At 38.7% G+C, this 19,904-nt stretch overlaps 3 protein-coding genes across 3 annotated transcripts; 2 read left to right on the top strand and 1 right to left on the bottom strand.

The window, feature by feature from the left end:
• Positions 1-46: 46 nt before the first annotated feature.
• mmgt1 (membrane magnesium transporter 1) lies at positions 47-2,533 on the top strand. Its single transcript, XM_028960511.1, has 4 exons — positions 47-174; positions 792-844; positions 924-1,027; positions 1,160-2,533. Exons 1-4 carry the CDS (start codon positions 96-98, stop codon positions 1,317-1,319), a joined length of 396 nt encoding a protein of 131 aa, XP_028816344.1. The 5' UTR covers positions 47-95; the 3' UTR covers positions 1,320-2,533.
• A 4,491-nt stretch (positions 2,534-7,024) lies between these two features.
• rufy1 (RUN and FYVE domain containing 1) lies at positions 7,025-15,358 on the bottom strand. Its single transcript, XM_028960735.1, has 16 exons — positions 15,004-15,358; positions 14,716-14,889; positions 14,515-14,632; positions 13,992-14,093; positions 13,729-13,852; positions 13,130-13,191; positions 12,875-13,010; positions 12,668-12,769; positions 12,184-12,300; positions 11,923-12,090; positions 10,842-10,939; positions 10,643-10,762; positions 10,186-10,315; positions 9,000-9,094; positions 8,789-8,915; positions 7,025-8,448 (listed from the first exon to the last, which is right to left on the bottom strand). The coding sequence occupies exons 1-16, from the start codon at positions 15,311-15,313 to the stop codon at positions 8,305-8,307; spliced, it is 2,127 nt and encodes a 708-aa protein (XP_028816568.1). The 5' UTR covers positions 15,314-15,358; the 3' UTR covers positions 7,025-8,304.
• A 1,002-nt stretch (positions 15,359-16,360) lies between these two features.
• On the top strand, positions 16,361-18,896 carry hbegfa (heparin-binding EGF-like growth factor a). Its single transcript, XM_028960558.1, has 6 exons — positions 16,361-16,610; positions 16,950-17,165; positions 17,271-17,457; positions 17,759-17,920; positions 18,008-18,092; positions 18,176-18,896. The coding sequence occupies exons 1-5, from the start codon at positions 16,568-16,570 to the stop codon at positions 18,078-18,080; spliced, it is 681 nt and encodes a 226-aa protein (XP_028816391.1). The 5' UTR covers positions 16,361-16,567; the 3' UTR covers positions 18,081-18,092; positions 18,176-18,896.
• Positions 18,897-19,904: the final 1,008 nt, after the last annotated feature.

Here is a 19,904-nt window from a genome sequence, read left to right as displayed (position 1 = left end):
GACGCGCAGAAGGACTTTTACTTTGAAATCCGACGTTACACTTTAACCGGAAGCAGAAGCCCCTTTCGAGTCCAGCGGCACGCTACTCGTGGAAGATGGCCTCGTCCTTTTGGAAAGGTGTTGTCGGTGTAGGCCTCCTTGCTTTGGCCCATGCAGCGTTTTCCGCCGCACAGCGTGAGTAAATACTAGTGAAACGACAGGGGAGTCTTTATGAGTGTCATTTTATTATTCATTACTGACCACGATTTATTTGCCCAACCTCCGAGTTCTCGATTGCTCCTCTCTAATATCGGCTTAGCTATGACTAGGCTAAGGTGGCGTCTGAAATAAATACGATTTATGAGGTCTTAGTCGTGTTTTTTAAGGATAACTTTTTAATAAAGGACAAATCCGAGAGAAAGTAAAGAGAAATCCTGATTCTATACTGTGATAGGCCTGTGACGGATGTTGCTTTATTGTCCATCTGCGATGGAGTTGGTTGGAGATTGAAGCAAACAATAAATGCGGCTGCGTAGTGGGGGCGTCTGAAGAGTTTTGGTAGTTTTGTCATTCTGTCGCTGTAGCCACTCTGTAAACGTACATATAATCTATGTGTACATATATGCGATTATTTATTAGTATTTTGTACTTTTTAATATTATAGTGTTTGCATAGTCTTTATGCTATTTATTTTATTTTTTGCTGCTCTTATCTTGTACTCTCCCCTTTTATGCCGTGACATTGAATGCACACTTTTTTTTCCAATTTAAAGTTCATGTCTGTCTTTTTAATGATTCCCTTTATCTTTACAGATCGATCTTATATGCGCCTTACTGAAAAAGAGAACGAAACACTACCAATAGATGTAAGTGGTTCCTTCTGTTTCAAAAATGTGTAATTTGTGTAATATTGATCAAATAATGTCACTTTTATTTCACCCCCAGATTGTCCTGCAGACTTTGTTAGCATTTGTAGTTACATGTTATGGCATAGTACACATTGCAGGTGAATTTAGAGACATGGATGCATCATCAGAGCTCAAATTGAAGTAAGCACTTTTACTCCTCACCCCATGGTTGTGGTTTTGCACAATTTATAGCCCAGGATGACACATGGTATATCTCTGTGAGCTTCAACAGATTCCTTTAACCTGGCTCTTGTGTTCCATGCTTGTTTTTAGAACGTTTGACACTTTAAGAAATCACCCTTCATTCTACCTTTTCAACCATCGAGGGCGGTTGCTGTTCCGTCCTGCAGAACAGGAGGCCTCAACAGTCCCCAGCGCACAGGCGCTTCCATCCAATCCTCTTCGGCTACGCAAGTTAGAGAACTTCCACTGAGATTGGCCTTTGCTGGGTTCCTCGGCCCACATTCATATATATTTTTTGTGCTCGGTCTTTTGAATACGTCAGAGGGAAGTAATGTGGAAATAAACACCTTCCCTGCCTGTAATCCTCTTGTGCATATTAGTATGCTGTACAAATTAGCATCTGGTTAACACATTACATTTTTTTTTGTTTGTTTTTTTTTGACCGTGCCAACTTTGACTTTGTGAATAACTGTAATTGCTTGAGTTTTTTTTTTTTTTAAAAAAAAAGGCTTCCTTCCCAGTCCCCTTTGCTTTGAGTCACAGTATGAAGTCAGACTTTCATTTTAATAAGATGTCCTGTTTAACCAAACTTTTTATATATATATATATATATATATATATAAGCTTTGTCACCATTCTCGACTACACCCTGTTCTGTACTTTAGTGAGTAAGGAATTACTGTTTTATTTATTTATCAAAATCTGCATTTCAGTGTGGTATTTATGTAAGAAACATTTAGGTCAAACAACTCTTGTTAAAATACAGTCTGCAAATGGGGGGATGGACAACGGCACTAAATAGATGGCAGTTTAGCCAACAATGCTAACAATACTGTGAATACATAGAAACTAATGGTACATTTTGTTTTATGTAATTTTTTTTTTTTTTTTTTTTCATCTTCAGCATAATTTTTAACATAATAAATAGATTTTTACAAATGAATTTCTAATTGCGCTAATGGACTCTTACTGGGTTTTGGTGTCTGGTCAATGTTCTATGTCCTTGCGTTTCTAATACATTAAAGTAAAACTTTTTTTTTTTTTTTGTCACTTTTAGCTCCTCTGATGTCTGGCCTCTTCTGTATTACAGTGTATTTGCAGTGCTGTGTTTCACAATCACTTCAAAATGCCATTGGTGACTGGAAAATTATGTGCAGAGGCTGTTTGAATGTAAATGCTACATATTCATCTCCTTGATTTAGAATGGATAATTTTTTTTAATTTGCACAACACTTGGTAGAAGCAAGGGTAGTTGTAAATGAGCAAATGCGCTTGTGTCTGTAAATTTTCATCTATTTCACCCTGCCCCCCTCCAAAAAATGGAAGAGTTAGGACTTCAGTCAGTAGATGTAATCAGATTTGGGAGTAATAAACAATTAGCATTGTATATATGATGTTCTAGCTACATCTACTTTAGTGTTCTACTGGTTTTCTTTGTTTTATTTATAAAGGCATTTCCGTGCATATGTGTTGTCACTTGAACATGCTCACCTACAATCGCAAACATGCCCTTTTGCACAATGGGTGTTGCTGACCACAAGTTATAGTCGGGGCCAAACGTTTTGAGAACACAAATACTGGTTTTCACAGTCTGCTGCTTCTGTTTTAATTGTGGCAATTAGCATATACTTGAGAATGTTATGAAGAGTGATCAGATGAATTGCAAAGTCATAATTTCATTTTTGCCATAAAAATGAAATTAATCCTAAAAAACAATTTCCACTGCATTTTGGCCCTGCCACAAAAGGACCTGCTGATGTAATTTCAGTGATACTCTCATTAACACAGGTGAGAGTGTTGAAGAGCACAAGTTTGTCATGCTGATTGAGTTACAATAGCAGACTGGATACTTTAAAAGGAGAGTAATTCTGGAAATCAATGTTCTTCCTCTGTTAACCATTGTGTTGCATAAAAGGGGCTTCACAGGCAAGTATATTGCTGCTACTAAGATTGCACCTAAATCAACCATTTATCAGATCAAAAACTTCAAGGAGAGAGGTTCAAGTTTTGTGAAAAGGGTTCAGGGTGCCAAAGAATTCCGACAACAACTCCCAACCACCCAAGAACTGTTTGGTGAACAACAATGCCTTTACCACTTTGGCCATATGGCCAAAGTGATAACTAAATGGCTTGGGGAACAAGGTGGACACAAAATCCCACAAATTCTGAAAAACTCCAAGCACTGATTATGAAGGAATGGGTTGCCATCAGTCAGGATTTGGCCCAGAAGTTGATTGACAGCATTCCAGGGCGAATTGCAGAAGTCTTGATAAGAAAGAGCCAACGCTGCAAATATTGACTCTTTGCATAAACTTGCATGTAACAGTCAATAAAAGACTTTGAAATGTATAAAACGCTGGCAATTTCATTTCAATATACCACAGAAACAACAGACAAAAAAAACTGAAGCAACAAACTGTGAAAACCAGTATTTTTGTCATTCTCAAAACATTTGGCCATGACTACAAACTTGAAACGCTACACACTTAATCAGGGTTAGTAGGGTCGCAACATTTTATGCAGAAAAATAAAGGACGCCTACCATGGCAGGGCCACAAGCATCAAGTGATGTACCATTCTTACATAAACCATGGACTCAAGAAATTATTACTATTCATACTTAATATTTGAAAAAGTATTTTAGTAGAATAAACTCCTAGTTGAAAATAGGTACAGTTATTCCTGTACCTACAGTTATTCTAAATGATTTAAGATCCATCCTTCCTTAACTCTCGGAGACTTTAACATCCACTGTGATAAATTAGAAGAGCATTCATGTCTATACTAGATTCAGTTTGAGTTAAACAAAATATAAAAGGACCTACTCCTGAAGGTGGTCACATGCTCAATCTTGTACTGACCTTAAATATAGAAGACATACTCACTCTTCCGCAATCTGAAATAATCTCAGATAATTTAAAATATGTTCTAGACACAATAAAATCAACTCCCCCCATTATAGAGACAAACGGACAATTACATCAAATACAGCGCAGAGGTTTATTAATACCCTACCAGATTTATCAACGCTGATCAACTCACCGTCAAACCCAGCTGTACTCGACCAAGCGACCAAATGTCTAGTATTAACACTGCGTAGTATGTTAGATAATATTGCTCCCCACAAAAGGAGGATAGTAACAGTTAAAAATGTAATACCTTGGTATAGTGATCACACACACACACTCGCTTATGAAGACCACTCAGAAATTAGAATGTAAATGGTGTCGAAGTAAAGTGAATGTATTCTGAATAGTGTGGAAGGAAAGCCTCCTTAACTATAATCAACATATGTCTCTTCGAGAAGAGATAAGAACAAAAATAATCCTAGATTCCTGTTTAACACTATAACTAACCAGGAATAAGACAGAAATGGATACAATCACTCAGTATCATCATAGTAGCAACAATTTTATGAATTTCTTTAATACTAAAATTGTTACAAATAGAGATAAGAGAAAAGCATAACAAACCTTCTTAAAGAGCACGAATTAATTAAACTAATCTCATCGTCAAATCAATGTAATTGTGCATTGGATCCGCTTCCTACAAGTTTCCTTAAACAAGTAGCAGCCGATGTTATAAATCCTATCCTTAAAATTATTAACTCGTCGCTTAGCACCGGCCACGAACCAAGTTTGTTCGTTCAAGGCATTGATCCCTCATTAAAAACCTGATCTTGATCGCAGTCAGCTTTCGAATTATAGACCGATATCCAGCCTTACGTTTATATAGAAAATTTGAGAAAAAGTCGTGGCCCAGCAGCTGTTTGCAAACCTAGACAGCAACAACATTCAAAATATCAACATTCATTATATCAATCAGGATATAGACCTCATCACAGCACTGATACAGTGCAGTGCAGGTTAAAGTGATTAATGACCTGCTGTTGGCCTCTGATCAGGGACGCATCTCGCTGCTTGACTTGTTTGATGTGAGTGCAGCTTTTGACACTATTGATCATGATATTCTCCTAGACAGGTTAGAGAATGTTGTTGGGATTGAGGGAATAGCCCTCGTATGGTTCAGATCATATCAGACTGATATCAGTTTGTGGACATGGTGATTCATCTTCACATAGTAAAGTAGTGAAGTAGTAGTAAAGTAGTTCTGTCCAAGGTTACCTTTAGGTCACGTCATTCGCAAACACAGTATTAGCTTTCATTGCTACACTGACGACACACAGCTGTATCTGTCAGCAATGCCAGATGAGAGGCAGCAGCAAGGTCGAGGAAGTTGACTAGCATCCACTGTCTAATGTCCTTCAGACAATTCTCTGTTCTGTTCAGCTGCTGCCTCTCATCTGGCATTGCTGATAGATGTAGATGGAGAAGAGTCTAGATGAATGTCTTCCTTTTACCTTTAGCGATGGAGGGAGCAGGCGAGCAGTACTGGGGGCTTGGAGTATATGAGGTGCAGTGCGAGGTATAATAAGGGCTGTGAGGTAGGATGGTGCTACTCCATGTTTGGCTTTGTAGGCCAGCATCAGTATTTTAAATCAGATGCATGCAGCTACTGGGAGCCAGTGGAGACACGGTGTCAATACAGTACACGCAGAGTGGCGGCTCTACGCAAATGGCAGATGGTCGGTTTAGCCATTCTGTCTGCTGCCTGGTCTCGGGCGAGTCAGGTTCGTTTTTTGGTTCTTAGACTATGAGCCAGATTTCACCCCGGTAGCTCGCTTGTGTGATTTACCGTCACCCAACTTCCCTGCTGTCCGGAGGGAGCTACTGGCGCGGGGTAGACACACTTATCGGCTGACTGGGCTGGTGCGCGTCCGGGACTAGGAATGAGTCGATTAAAACTTCTGATTCCCTAATTAAATATACATTTTGGATGCGTTATTCTAGCTCGGCTATTTTCTCCGTCATTTCAGCTATTCTTCGACTTTCCACAGGTGAAATCCTTACTACTGACGGAGTTCGACAAACATTTCTTAATTAATGGGTAATTCAGGAAGTCCTAACACCAGCTCATGCCAAACACACCAAACAGTGCCAATCAACTTCATAACAGAGTAATTATTTATTGTTGGATAACCTTCCCAGTGGGGCTACAAGAAGAAGCTAAAAGAAACCTCTAAAGAACATATTGTGTAAACATGAAGACTACAAATTAACATACTATTGAGAAACTATTAATACACCATGTTTCTGGAACAAGCTGATTAAACATTATTACATTATATTACATCCAAATATCTGAATGCTAATCAACACTGCTATTGTACTATTTAAATTTTTTTTAATGCTTTAGCTGTGTGAACAACTTTAATGTAGTGCACAACCACCCAGTGCATTGTGGAGTAAATCTGCGTGGTGAAAGAATGCACTGATCACCAATCTGAAGATAATGTCTATGAGCACAGTAACTTGCTGAAAGCACATTTATTTTTATCAACATTAAATGAAAATGAAAGTCTGTTTTTTTTTTATCCACATCCAGGGTGTCCTTTGTGTATTGGCTAGTTCTTTGCTTCTATGTTGGTTGTTATAATCTTTTAACATGCAGCTTTTTGTAGATTATCCCTTCTTACATATGGCACTGTACCCAATTCTGTACCCAATAATTAGTCATCCAGCTAAGGAGTTGTCATTTAGCAATGTCATAACCAATTATACAAATGGATTTGCTTCTGTTTCAACCACAAAGTGAAAATGGTCTGGAACATTTTGTGTTGGTTTCCCACATTTCAAAAGTGTGGAGTGTTGAGTCAAATGTCAGATTTATTTCTGTTATAATAATTGATATTCATGGTTTATAATGGTTAAATTATATGTTGCTTATCACGAAAACAAATCCACATAAATTGTAAGTGATTAATATTATGGGGATTATTATGGGATTTCTTTCTCACAAATTTTTATGTGCCTTTTATGTGACACATAAATGTCAGGTATTATGTTTGTATTCACAAAATGCAAAAAATGCTATCTGGCCCGGCCTAACCGAAGATTAAAAAAAAAACAGTTTTAATGAAACTCATTTTAATAACCTTACCATTTACCTAACTGCATTACCTAGCCCCATGGAAGATACATACTCCAGTCATAAATTAATTCTTACAGAAAAGCTTTTCAATTCTTCATTAAGACATTCATGGCAAACCTCAACACTGTATTACAGTACAATTTACATCCATCCAGTAAGAAACATGTATCAATGGTCCCTTACTCATTACACACATTTTACAAACTCGTAAAAAACCTGTAATCTCTTATAAAGGATATACAGATGAAAATATGACCACAATCTTCAATCATCCAGAATCATGCCATTAAAAGGCACAAAAGCAACTTAAAGGAGTGACATGATTCCAAAAACAACCTTTTATTCTCTAGCAGTCACAAGACTTTGCTTATACTTTCTTTTCAAATCCACCTGGTATAATGGGACAAGTGGTTAGTCTGTGTGAGCGCAATTTTAATCTGGGGATGACATGTACTGGAACTGTCAAATCAGATAGTCAATTTTAAGAATACAAGTTCATAACGCATGCAAACAAGTTCAAACAGTACTGTCCTGGCAGTAGTTTTAAAAAGTCATTTAACTTTTTATGACAGGGATGTTTTAATAAACCAAACTCATTTAATTTTTTGTGAATTCCTATTGAATTAGAATTCCACCAAATTCTAAAAATCACTGCACAGAAAAGTGGAGCAAGTTTTTATACCTGCATTATGCTTCAAATTATTATTGCTCTTTTGTGCCCATTAACTACTTCACTCAATCTGCACATAACCAGGTGGCAACACTCTTTTCAGACATAGTGGAAATTAATTGATAAAACAAAACCTGTGTCTAAATAGATGCAATATTAAAATGTAATGAAAATGAATAATATAAAAAAATGACTATTATACAGTCAGAAAGCAAGGTAGTAGTAAAAAAAAAAAAAAACAAAACCAAAAAAACAATCCACTTATCCTGGAGTTACTTATTGGTCATTACTAACAAATAATTTACACAGCCAGATCCCTGATTACTGATCCAATTTTTATATATATATATATATTTCATTGCATGACAAAACACCATGCAATCTCCTGTAAGAAGAAGTTGTATTGTACAAAATCTATGCATCTATTAGTATCATATATTATGATACACCATATTCCTGCATTTCAGGCATGTAACTGGCAGAGAAACATTTATAATGGAGTGAATTAAATAATTAAAAAGAGTCTATTAACAGTCAAACGTTAGTATAATGCTAAAGTGCATGTATGGCGTAGTCAGGATGCTGTAGAGGAGCTCCTTTGCAGGAGAAGTGAGTGACAGACATCACAGACACGCACAGGTTTAGGGTAGGAGGGGAGGGCCAGCTCATTGCTGGAGCAAGTGCTGCAGTAGATATCACCACAGTTCCTGCAGTGGTGCTACAGGGAAGGGCAAGGCAGAGAGAGAGAGTTAGAAATAGATAGCCAACATTATTCATTATGAAAATTTACATACATATACACAAATGGATTCATAGACAATAATAATAATACCAAATATCTATACCTCATGGTGATTCACCATATAATGCAAATTGTGATTTTTTAAAATTTTTTATCCCAAGTTTTTTTTAACCTAACATTTAAATTCGAAGTGCTGACAAATGAACCTAGTCTTCTACATACCCCACTAGTTTATGCTGTTGTTTATGAGCATCAATACAAAGAGCTGGACTGAGCTTGGTTTAAAAATCACACCGGCAGAAAAATAAGACACTACCTTCCTTCGTGATATGGAGAACTCTTTCTGACACTGTTTACAGTGAGTTGCCTCATCATCCTTCAACCATGCATGTCCCTTTAAGGCTTTATTCACCTCCTTGAAGTCTTCCACTTTCAGCTTTGACCTGTGAGATGAATAAAATATAACTGAATTCACAAAAGTGGAAGAACAGTTAATGATTCTAACTGGGAGTGGGCTGTAGACATACTGGCTGAGGTGGAGCCCCATTTCCTGGAGAGCCTGTTCCTGCTCTTCACACATCTGCTGCAGCTGCTTCTTCTCCAGCTGCAAGCGAAGCCTCTCCTGTGGAAACCAGAAATGTTCACTACAGTATACATGATACCTTAGATGCTCCCAGCTGTGACCTTCTGTACTTTGGGTACCAGTAGTGACCCCGCACCCGTTGATCAAAGGGGGCATGGCGGGTCGTACACTCAAAAGTTCACTCAGGTACTGCAGGGCGAGACCCTAATTCTTCTTTTTGTTTCAAGGTCTATCTGCTGTAGGCCACATGTTATGGCACTGTCCATTGCTGAACAGCTTTTGTGAAAATATTTGAGGTCCCCCTCAACTTTGGGGCAAGTTGAGCCAAGCCCATGTGGTTAATGAGTGGTCAGCAAACATAAATTTCCAGTCAATAGTACCTATCCTTTCCACATGATTTGCTGCTTGTAAATATGTTTTGGTGATTATTAAAAAGTGCTTGTAAATTTGTTTTATTAAATGAAAATTCTTTTAATTAAATGCAATTATCGGCCACCATCGTCAAGTGATGAGTTTTAGAACAGAGAGGCAAGAGGCAAGCACGTGCAACAAATTTCCTTTCCCTCTTAGTCTTGCATTTGTGGCGCGCGCAAAGAAAAGCAGAGCCTTTAAAAAGCTATACACTGCAAGAGCTCACGGGGTCATGGTTGTATAGAAATGGCACAGTAAAACTGACTGTGGGACTGCATAACAATCAAGCAGGGTCGGGCTTGGGACAACATCAGATCAACCCGATTTATAAATTAAGCATTTACATTTACAGCATTTATCAGATGCCCTTATCCAGAGCGATTACAATAAGTAGTTATAGGGACAGTCCCCCTGGAGCAACTCAGGGTTAAGTGTCTTGCTCAGGGACACAACAGTATTAAGTGGGGTTTGAACCTGGGTCTTCTGGTTCATAGGCAAGTGTGCCTACTAGGCTACTATCACCCTATTTAGTAGTTCTGCATTTGGTAGTTCTTCTTATTATTAGGTTTTAACTAATCATTTTTGACAATCGTATCACAGACATAACATTTGGTGACTGGGATATATAATTATTATTAAGAAATATTATGGCAGAATTGGGGACATGCTGGTCAATCCTGCTAATCTCCATCTCTGGATCCTTCATGGCAGTGGCTCACCGTCTGCAGACCCTGCAGCTGCTGCAGCTGTGTGCGCAGCTCAGCAGTGTTGTCCTTTTCTCTCCGCAGCTCTGTTTGCAGACTCTGACGCTTTTCCTTCTCACTGTGCAACTCCTCCTCCAGCCCTGACCTACCACAAGATAACACAAAGCAATTCCGGTTGCAATGGGTCGCCACTGTATTCATGCAGTGTTATGTCAGGAATCATTCACCCTCTGGTTTTTGTATCCTCGCTAGCTAGAAATCATAATGATCCAATCAAAGGCTCCTTAACTCACCAGCTATTAATTAACTATGCAACTAAATATTTCAGAGATCTAATACAGATTTTGATTGAATCTTGAAAAAGTTTGCAGTCAAATCCCTAAAATGGACTATTGACTTTCTGTAATGATGCATACTGTAGTCTTAACAGGTAAAACATACTGACACAAAACACAAGTTTTCCCTTCTGTACCTTATAAAGTCTAAGTCAGTGAGTCGTTTTTGGAGGGCCTCCACCTTCCCCTGAAACTTAGTCTGAATTTCCCTTTCCCTCTGGTCCGTGTCTTTCCGAGTGCCTTCCGCTCTCTGCACCCTGGGGAACCAGAATGGAAATGCTTCTGTTTGTGACCCCTCACACATAACTGAATACTGTGCTTCATACACGTCATTACCTCTGTTCCAGTTCCTTCATGGCCACCTCCATGCTGTTAATCTTTTTTTCCAGCTGCTTGGCCTCCACCTCCTTTTTGTGCACTAGACTGTTTGTGTCCTGTAGGTCAGCGTTGAAGCACCAAAGAGTTTAAATGCTGTTTATTTCACTATGATATAGTTAGTTGAATTTTCTTTTATGTTTAATTCTTCTGTGCAAGAATTGTGTAATATACAAGGGGGGAACAAATGTACACACCCATTTAAACAGGTTAATTAATCATATCAAACCTTTAACGTGACCTGTACAAATCAAGCCAACATGATCTACAATAATAAAAATGTACAGTAAGCTGGTTGCATGTGCACACCCGTAAGCTAATATTTTGCTGAATCATCTTTAGATTTAATTACAGCATCAAGCCTTCTTGATTTCACACCTGCCATTAATTAAATAGACTGATTAAACCTCAAATAAAAGTTTGACTGTCCTGTTCAGATTTTCCTAAAATCCACAGCAAGACTAATAAAAAAGTGGAGAATATGGGAAATTAATGATGTTGCAAAGGACTGGACATCCCTCCAAACCAAAATTGATGACAAAAACTGATCAAGAGACCCACGAAATGAGTACCAAGAGACCTACAGATGGAGCTGCAGAAATTTGACACCATAATTGTTATTAATCCACCATAGTTTAAGAATTTCTCTCTGACATGTAATTAAGACTGCCTTCCCTCTGAGAGTGAGATGTACAACCTGTCTACATTAGCAGTTCTAAACTCCTGATCCGCCAAAGGTGCCACTGAGCAAAGCACCACCCCCACACACTGCTCCCCGGGCACCTTTCATGGCTGCCCACTGCTCACTAAGAGTGATGGCTTAAAAGCAGAGGACACATTTTGTTGTGTGAACCATATGCTGTGCTGTGTATCACAATGACAAATCACTTCATTTTCACATAACGTCATCAGTTTGCCTTATTGCACTGATCACAAGTAAACACCATTATCCACATCAACAAATTTTTAAGAAAACTATAGAAGGTTCTGTGTAGAGGACGTGTTGTACTGTGATATCTCTGCAATAATGATGACAACAAACCTGTGACTTATTGAACATCTGCAGGTTGAGGATCTTCACTTGGTCAAGCTGCTGCCGAAGGGCAGCCAGTGTGTCTTGCTTTTCATGAGTGTCTTTCTCCAGCAGCTTCATTGCGACCTCCATCTCCTGCTTAAGCCCCACTTGTACCTCCAACTCCTTTTCAAGCTCCTGTAACCAACCACAAACGATCCCATAAGAAAGGGCCCCAGAAGGCACAGGAAGACTGTAGGTCCGAAAATACATAGTGTCATTCAGCCCAACCTGTCGAATCCGTTTCTCCTCATTGTACTGCTTCCACACAACATTATACAGTTCATCCAGGCCCTGGCGTGTCTGCCGATATGTCTCTAGCTCAACTTGGCTGTCCTGAAAAGTTGACTGGCATAACAAATAAAGGATAAATATCTTTATTCCATAAGTATGTGTTGAAAACTGCAGATAAATAAAATAATAAAAAAAAAAACATTTTAATAATAAATATTTACAACAGTGTATTTACATTTATCAGACGTTACAGATCACTAGTTACAAGGAAAGTCCCCCCTGGTTTAAGTGCCTTGCTCAGGGACACAATTGCATTAAGTGTATAACCCACTAGGGATCCTAGTTTTATATGAAGAACAGTAAAGTTTGCCAGCAAGAGTCATGTTCATGAGTGCTGGAAGCTGGGCTCAATATACAAAAGGAGGGCCCTTGACAAAAAGTATTGGATTCACTGGGCTCAATGGTATGTGGTACTAGCCACCTCTTCTTTCTTTTGGCTGGTTTGCAGGATGTTGGCATTCTCCAGTCTAAGCTTCTCCTGTTCCTCCCGGAGGGAGTTGATCCTGTCGATTGCAGCAGAAAGCTGACAAGGCAAGTGACAAAAAAAAAAAAAAAAAAAAAAAAAAATACAGGGTCACAAATTTTGCCAGAAACTATATATATATATATTGTTTTAAATATATTTGACCTCTTCGATTAGCTTGCTGTTGGTCTTTTCCAGCGAATCAGTCTTAGCTTGCAGGTCTGTGACCGTGCAGCTCAGGTGTCGGTTTAGCTCCTCTATGTAGTGCTTCTGGTCCAAAATGGCAGTCATCTTTGACTCACTGAAAGAAACAGTATGTATGCCACATATTTTAAAAAAGCAGAACTGATAAGAAAATGAAGAACAAAGTCAGTCTGTGATGACAGGCAGGACCAGTGAAAGAATAAGAGAATGTCTCACTCTTTTGGTGCTTCGGTGCTCTGCGGGTCTTTCAAATACAGTGAGAAGTCAATAACTGCAACCTACAGTAAAATAGGGTGTTTATAAACTCTTACAGTAAAAGTGACATTAATAAAGTGACAAATTTTCTATAATAAACAAGACCTGATATTAACAACATTCTCTTTTCAAATTAATCATAGGCCTTCGATTATTGTTTGATTTTTAGAATAGTTTTATATATCTGCGAAGGTTCAGTCATCCAGGTCATGGTTAACAAAAAAAAAAAAAAAAAGTGTATTCCAATGGCAACTGGACTTGTTTTGGTTCGTAGTCATTGTTTCACTCTTCCATTCCAGAGGGCTTTGTCACGTCTGAATAGGAGTATCAAATTTGTAAACCCAGTGGAATCCTCAAGCTGGTAATTGTCTGTCGCCTGTGGGTTGTCCTTCTCCCTGGCTTTCATGCATGTTAATGAGACCACCTGAGCCAGAGTGTGAATGACTGTGAAACTGAATTTAGTTAATTTACTGGAAAATGTCCACTGATTAGCAAAGTCAATAACATAAAACAATACAATGGGAGACACATTGTGTGGACAGTCTGTGCAGATCTCTTACCTGTGAGTCCAAGTCCTCCCCTTTTACACAAAGATTGGCGTCAAGGATGTTGAGACCTACCAGCATCCCCACAATCACCGATCCTTCCTCCTCCAGCATGAGAGCCCCAGGCTCATAAAATTCTCTAAGAAACAAAAAATAAAATGTATTAGTACAAATTTCTTTAACATCCCAGTACCTAACTGTGTAAACACACACAGTGTATGTACATCACAAATTCACAAAGCTCCAAGATAAACATAAGGAATTTCATTTCTACACACCCCAGGAGGTTCCGTTTGTCTATTAGGACTTTCATGTAATCGGCCAGTTTCTTCTGCATGAGGGCTAAATTCATCCAGGCCCGTGCACGGCCAAGGCCCGTCCTGAAAGAAAAATATATGTGGGTGACCTCCGCTCAGTACACCAAGAAATTATTTCAATGGTACAAAATAAGTAATGCAAACATTTCATTGTGACTATATGTAGCATGAACACTCATTATGAACATTAAGATTGTGGACTGCTGTTTTACTACAAAAAATTAGTTCTTACTCACAGTATGATTCTGTTGTGGTCGAATTCTTTAATTAGTATAACACACCTCTATCTTTTGTGAAACAATTTTATCAAGATAGACATAGTAAAGAAAATATATTTTAGTTCAAAGTTCACATTGCAAAATCTGTGCATAGATGACAAATTATGCAATGCAGTGGAACACATCATTAAACTAATGATAGATTTATCAAAAAATATTAATAAATCTTATTTCTGATTATTTTAGGAAAAGGAAATAGTACTTACTTAAGACCAGGTAAGTCTCGTGCACTGGTGGCGATATCACTTGACTCAGGACACAGTTTCTCCACAAGTTCCAGAGGACCCCAGATGGACTTGTTCTGACCAATTAATGACTTCCTCACTATCAAACAAAACGCACCCACAAGTTGATCATCACACTAATCAGCACTGAGGACAGCAAGAAATAAAATCTCCCAAACTAACCCTTCAGCCCGTGTTTCAGGCAGTGCTCAAGAACCACAAAAAACTGCTGCAAGGGTGGGTGGTTCGAGTCCAGGGTCCGACCCAGACTGAGCGAGGACTGAATAAGAACTTTTATGCTCAGCTTCATCATGCTGAGCAGATTGGATCTCTCCACGGCCACGGGGCTCTTCACAGCTGCTCAAGAAAAAAAAAAACACATGAAAAAAGTTGCATCTGACCCAACTTCCATTGACTGCATATGGAACACAGTCGATGCAACAGAGAGGGATTTTAAAAAATCATTAGTACCGGGTGTGTTTGTCTCGGAGGAAGGAGTGCTTTGGGTCGGGGAGGTCGGATCGAACCCCCCATGCCTGGAGCTCCTCAGCGCCGCGCCGTAGTTTGTGACCCCGCTGCTGATTGTCTCGCTGGCTTTCCGAGCCAGTGAGAAGATCGGCGCCGACCAGGTGCCCTCACCGGACAAGGAGTTGTTTTTCTGGCCGTTTTCGTCGGAGCCGTGGGCGCTCCTCTCGGCGTCGTCCGGGACTTCAGCAGATTCGTCTGGTTTCGCATCGCGCTCTTGCCCCGTGAAGTTTGATTCTTTCTCCTCTTCAGCCATTTTAACTCCGGACGAAAACAACCCATGTGACGCCAGGCTATAATAATCGAGCAGGCATTACCCACAGCAAGTCACGAGCAATCGAACAACGATTATCACCGATTATTCATCGTTTATTTCCGTTTGCCTATCCTTTCTAGATTTAGGTTAACAGCCTTATATGCTCTTTTAAAACTCTTTCGATAAGCAAAGTTAAAGCATTAGCTATAACTATATTGTCACAAGAGGTGACCAGATCCCTGATTGAAACGTTTGTCGCAAGCATGCTCTTGAGGACCAGGAACAATTCTTCTTTTTGTCAAGGATGTCAGCCTTTTAATGTGGTTCTTTATAAAAATGTCACGTGATAAAAGCTGAGAGTTTCAGGCTAAATTCAGGTAGCCCTGTCTTAATTTATTGAGGTAACACTTACACTGGACTTTTTTTTTTTTTTTTTTTTACAAATAATTAATATTTCAGAGTACAATGAATTCAAATTCAAATGTTATTTGTCACATACATAGTCATACACGGTATGATATGCAGTGAAATTAAATACGCTTCAACAAATATCTTAACTAGATTAAAATAATGTTTATGCTATTGTAGCGTTGACTGCCCTCGCTACACTATTTATCATGAAGTGAAGGGACGAGGGGGGCTTTTATATTTAAGATGGCTGATCCGCTATATACTGGATACTATGTGTTTCTTCTGGAAATCAATTTACCTTATACTTTCGGGTGTGAAAATTACTATTTAATAAATATGAAGGTGTCTCTCAAGTACGTATTGTTATTAGTACTCTACTTGAGTCTTTATAATTCTAAAATAATGGTACAAATGGTGACAAATCTCAGTTTAGCTCAGGAAGCATCATAAATAGCATTATTTATCGTTGTTAACATTTAACATTATTTTGCTATCTATCTCTCTTTGGCATGTATTGCATTGTAAAAGTAATATTTTACTTACTTTTCCGCAGCACCATAATGAGTTATAAAATAAATAAATAAATCTCGGAAAGGGCGTGGTTACATCAGCGCTACATAAGGTCCTGGTACCCGCCCACTGCCGTTCTTTTTCCTACAGTCTACATGGAGAGCGCGCTTGGGGACCCGGCCCGGCTCGTCCCGTCCGCTAACACTGAGAGAAACCAGAGGATTTAAATACGTTCGGTGGACGGTTAAAATCAAAGGAATTAGGACGTTTGAGTACACTTTAATTCCTTATACTTTTACGGGAACTGAAAAAAACTTGAGTACAAGCGAAAGCATGAAGTTTGTGCGACTTGCGGTCTTGTTCATGCACGCTCTGGGTAAGTTTTCCCGTGATCAAGTTCATTCTCATAATTTCGATAATTTGCTTTGAGCTTCTAATATAACTAATCATACATATATATGTATGTATGTATGTATGTATGTGTGTGTATATATATATAAAAAACATTTGGTGAAAAGGTTGGCTGCGTTTGTGTTGGAGCGTGTCACATTCTATTTAAAACATGTTTTATGTAACCAGATATACTTATTTTTAACGCTTATGTTGTATTAGCTAACTGTCTAAACGCGCAGCGTTTTTCTATTTTTGCTGTATTCAATGTCTTGTCTGTAGATGTAAAAATAGTGAAAGAAAGTGTGATATTGTCATCTTGCAGTGATCTCTATGTTGGCCAACGGGGCCTCACTTGACCGGTATGAGAGTAAGAAACCATTGCAGACATCCGTGGTTAACCTAATGGGTCCTGGGAGCGAGATGGAACCTGCAGGTCAGAGGGATTATGTGAAGCTAGCGGACGATGGAGAACATGATGAGGACTACTACGAGGATTACGAGGACGATTATGGCATGTCAGGGGACTTTGTGCCACAAGGTATGTGTGTGTGTGTGTGTCTGAGAGCTTGAACTTATTTGATTCCTTTTGGATTGTTTAGTCATTTAAGTTTGGCTGATTTTGCTTCCACTTTCTTTCCACTAGTTGCATTTTCAAGCAAACCCAAAGACTCAACTATGCCTTTCAACACAGAGAAAACTGAGGGGGGTCAAAGGAGAGGTAAAGGGAAAGGAAAGGGAAAGAAGAGGAACCCCTGCTTGAAGAAATACAAAGACTTCTGCATCCATGGCACCTGCCAGTACCTCACAAAACTCAGAAAAGCGTATTGTAAGTAAGTATCATGAAATTAATTAAAAACAAAAACACAAACCCTGACTCTAAAGCCTACTTGCTCTTGGTAAAAGTATAACACAGTGATTATGATGAGGATTATGACTGAACAGACCATCCAGAACCCATCATATAAAATGGCTGGAATTAAACCAGATCTGTGCTTGGATCAGTTAATGTGTGATAATTCACATTTAAATAAGTGTCTTTTATTAAATTATGATAATCACTGTATCATGCCTGCATCATTCTCTATTAATCCATGATAAACGGTGATTGAGTGTTTTTTCTTTTTCTTACAGATGCCATGAGGGGTATTCAGGAGAAAGATGTCATGATATCACATTATCTATGCCAGTTGGGAAAGGCAAAGGCAACTATGACCGAACAACAGCTCTAGCTGTGGTGGCCATTGTGCTGTCCTCACTGTGCCTAGTCATTATTGGCCTTCTTTTGGCACTAAGGTCTGTCACTCATCCGTCTGTCACTGTCTGTCAATATTATGTGCCTGCATGTCCAGGTCGTAAAACATTGCTTTGACTTCTCCACAGGTTTCACAAGCGAGGAGCCTACGATGTGGAGAACGAAGAGAAGATCAAACTGGGAGCAGCACCACACCACTGAAGTGGAGGAAAGGTAAATAATGCAGACACTGTGCTGTCTTTTATTCCCAGTGGGATTATTCATCACTGTGTTTTTGTGTGTGTGTTTAATATTAGGACAGAGATGTAGAATATCTACCTCAAAATAAAAGTGAGACACACGCATACAGAGAAGAGCTCAGGAGTGGAGAGGGCACAACCTGCCTTCCCTTCAGGGAATAAATGGACAGACACGGATTGTGTGGTCTACAGATGGCACAGAGTATCCCTGAAAGTTGGTGTAGAGCCCCCACCTTGAAACTGACCAGCCTGGCGGCTATGAGAAGGTTGATTACTTAACAGGACTATTTTAAAGGAGCAAAGCCTGAAATTAGTTGATTCCATAGAACAACTTGGGCTTTTGACTGAATCTCCTGCTTTTATTTTCTTTTTGTGTTGTGTACTGTACAGATCTATATTTATCTTGTATAACTTTTAAATTATTTATTTAAGACATATTTATTTTTTAATTCTCCCAGCATAAAAAACAGACACACAATTGCTGTATTAAAAACAATATTTTTGGACAATGCAGCAATTTCAGACACACGTATATTAAATATGTAATAACTGGAGTGAGTAACAGCAGTTTTGATCAGCAAGATTCGAAAAAGCATTAAAGTATATATGGACTGCCCCATAAACATACTGCAAATGTGTTTGTGTCATAATTACCCTGTGTCATAACCAGTCAGAACAATGGGGAGTTCCTCTCATGAAATGTGAATTAAATGTTTCTTAAAACTGAAAAATATTTGTAATTATTAAAAAGACACGTTGCTAATTCCAGTGCATTATATTCCTAGACTTGTGTAATGGACTGTGTTTCTTAATAGGGCAGATTTGCTTTGTGTATCTGGATGACTTATTTGTGGAAAAAATGGAAAGAATGATAATACTCTGTCATCTTGGGCTAGGTGTGGCTTTCATCGTTGAAAGAATATTACGATGCAACTGCTTTCATGTACACTGCACCTGTGTCCTTTCAGTCTTTTTCACTACATGAATATCCTCTCTCTCTTGCATTGGCTTATGCAAGGTTTACCAGAAGAATTCCTTTTTCAAACAGAAAGCAGAATGTTAACCACCCAGCCGCTGCATGGCAGGAGGGTCACTCAGTCTCAGACTTTCCATATGGGACAGTTAGGTCAGCTCAGCCAGCTGAGTCTCTGAGGTGGAGTGGGACACGTGAAGTGAAGTCAGCTCCTCTCAGCCTGCTGGCTGCACCAGGGTCACACATTCGTCTAAGAACCTGGAGACCCAGGTTCAAACCTCAATTATTACCATTATTTCCCTAAGCCATAAATGTAAGTGGTGTTGCCATGAATTCACCAAGCTAGCTTCTTTTTTTTTTTTTTTACACTAGACTTATTGTGACAATATTTTGTAACATTTTATCAGCATGGCTTTTTTCAGTGATGAAGAAAAAATAACTGCACAATTTAATAGAAATTAAAACAACAGCAATAGAAAGAGACACTACTATGTTGGGAAAAGTCATCATAATTAGACTAACTTTGGCTGCATTGATCCAGTTAAAGATCAACATTATTTACAGCATTATGTGGCTGTGAAAGGTGTTTCCTGCCCCACCAACAATGGACCATATCCATGAAAATATGGAAGTGCGCTTGATGCAATTTGAAAATGTAATCATGTTAGAGAATGTCATCCAGTACAAATAGCTTATAGTGATGTTTGTGTTTAAAACCTAATCAATTTAAAACCAATGTTTCCAGTTACATTCAGATATAATGGTGAAGTAATTGTAGACTACAGACATGAAATTGTTTGAAAGATGTTGAAA

This window comes from Denticeps clupeoides, chromosome 18 (genome assembly GCF_900700375.1).
Source record: "Denticeps clupeoides chromosome 18, fDenClu1.1, whole genome shotgun sequence".
Classification (NCBI taxonomy): domain Eukaryota; kingdom Metazoa; phylum Chordata; class Actinopteri; order Clupeiformes; family Denticipitidae; genus Denticeps; species Denticeps clupeoides.
The sequence above is the reverse complement of the archived record's forward strand: the minus strand, read 5'-3'. Positions and strand labels throughout refer to the sequence as shown.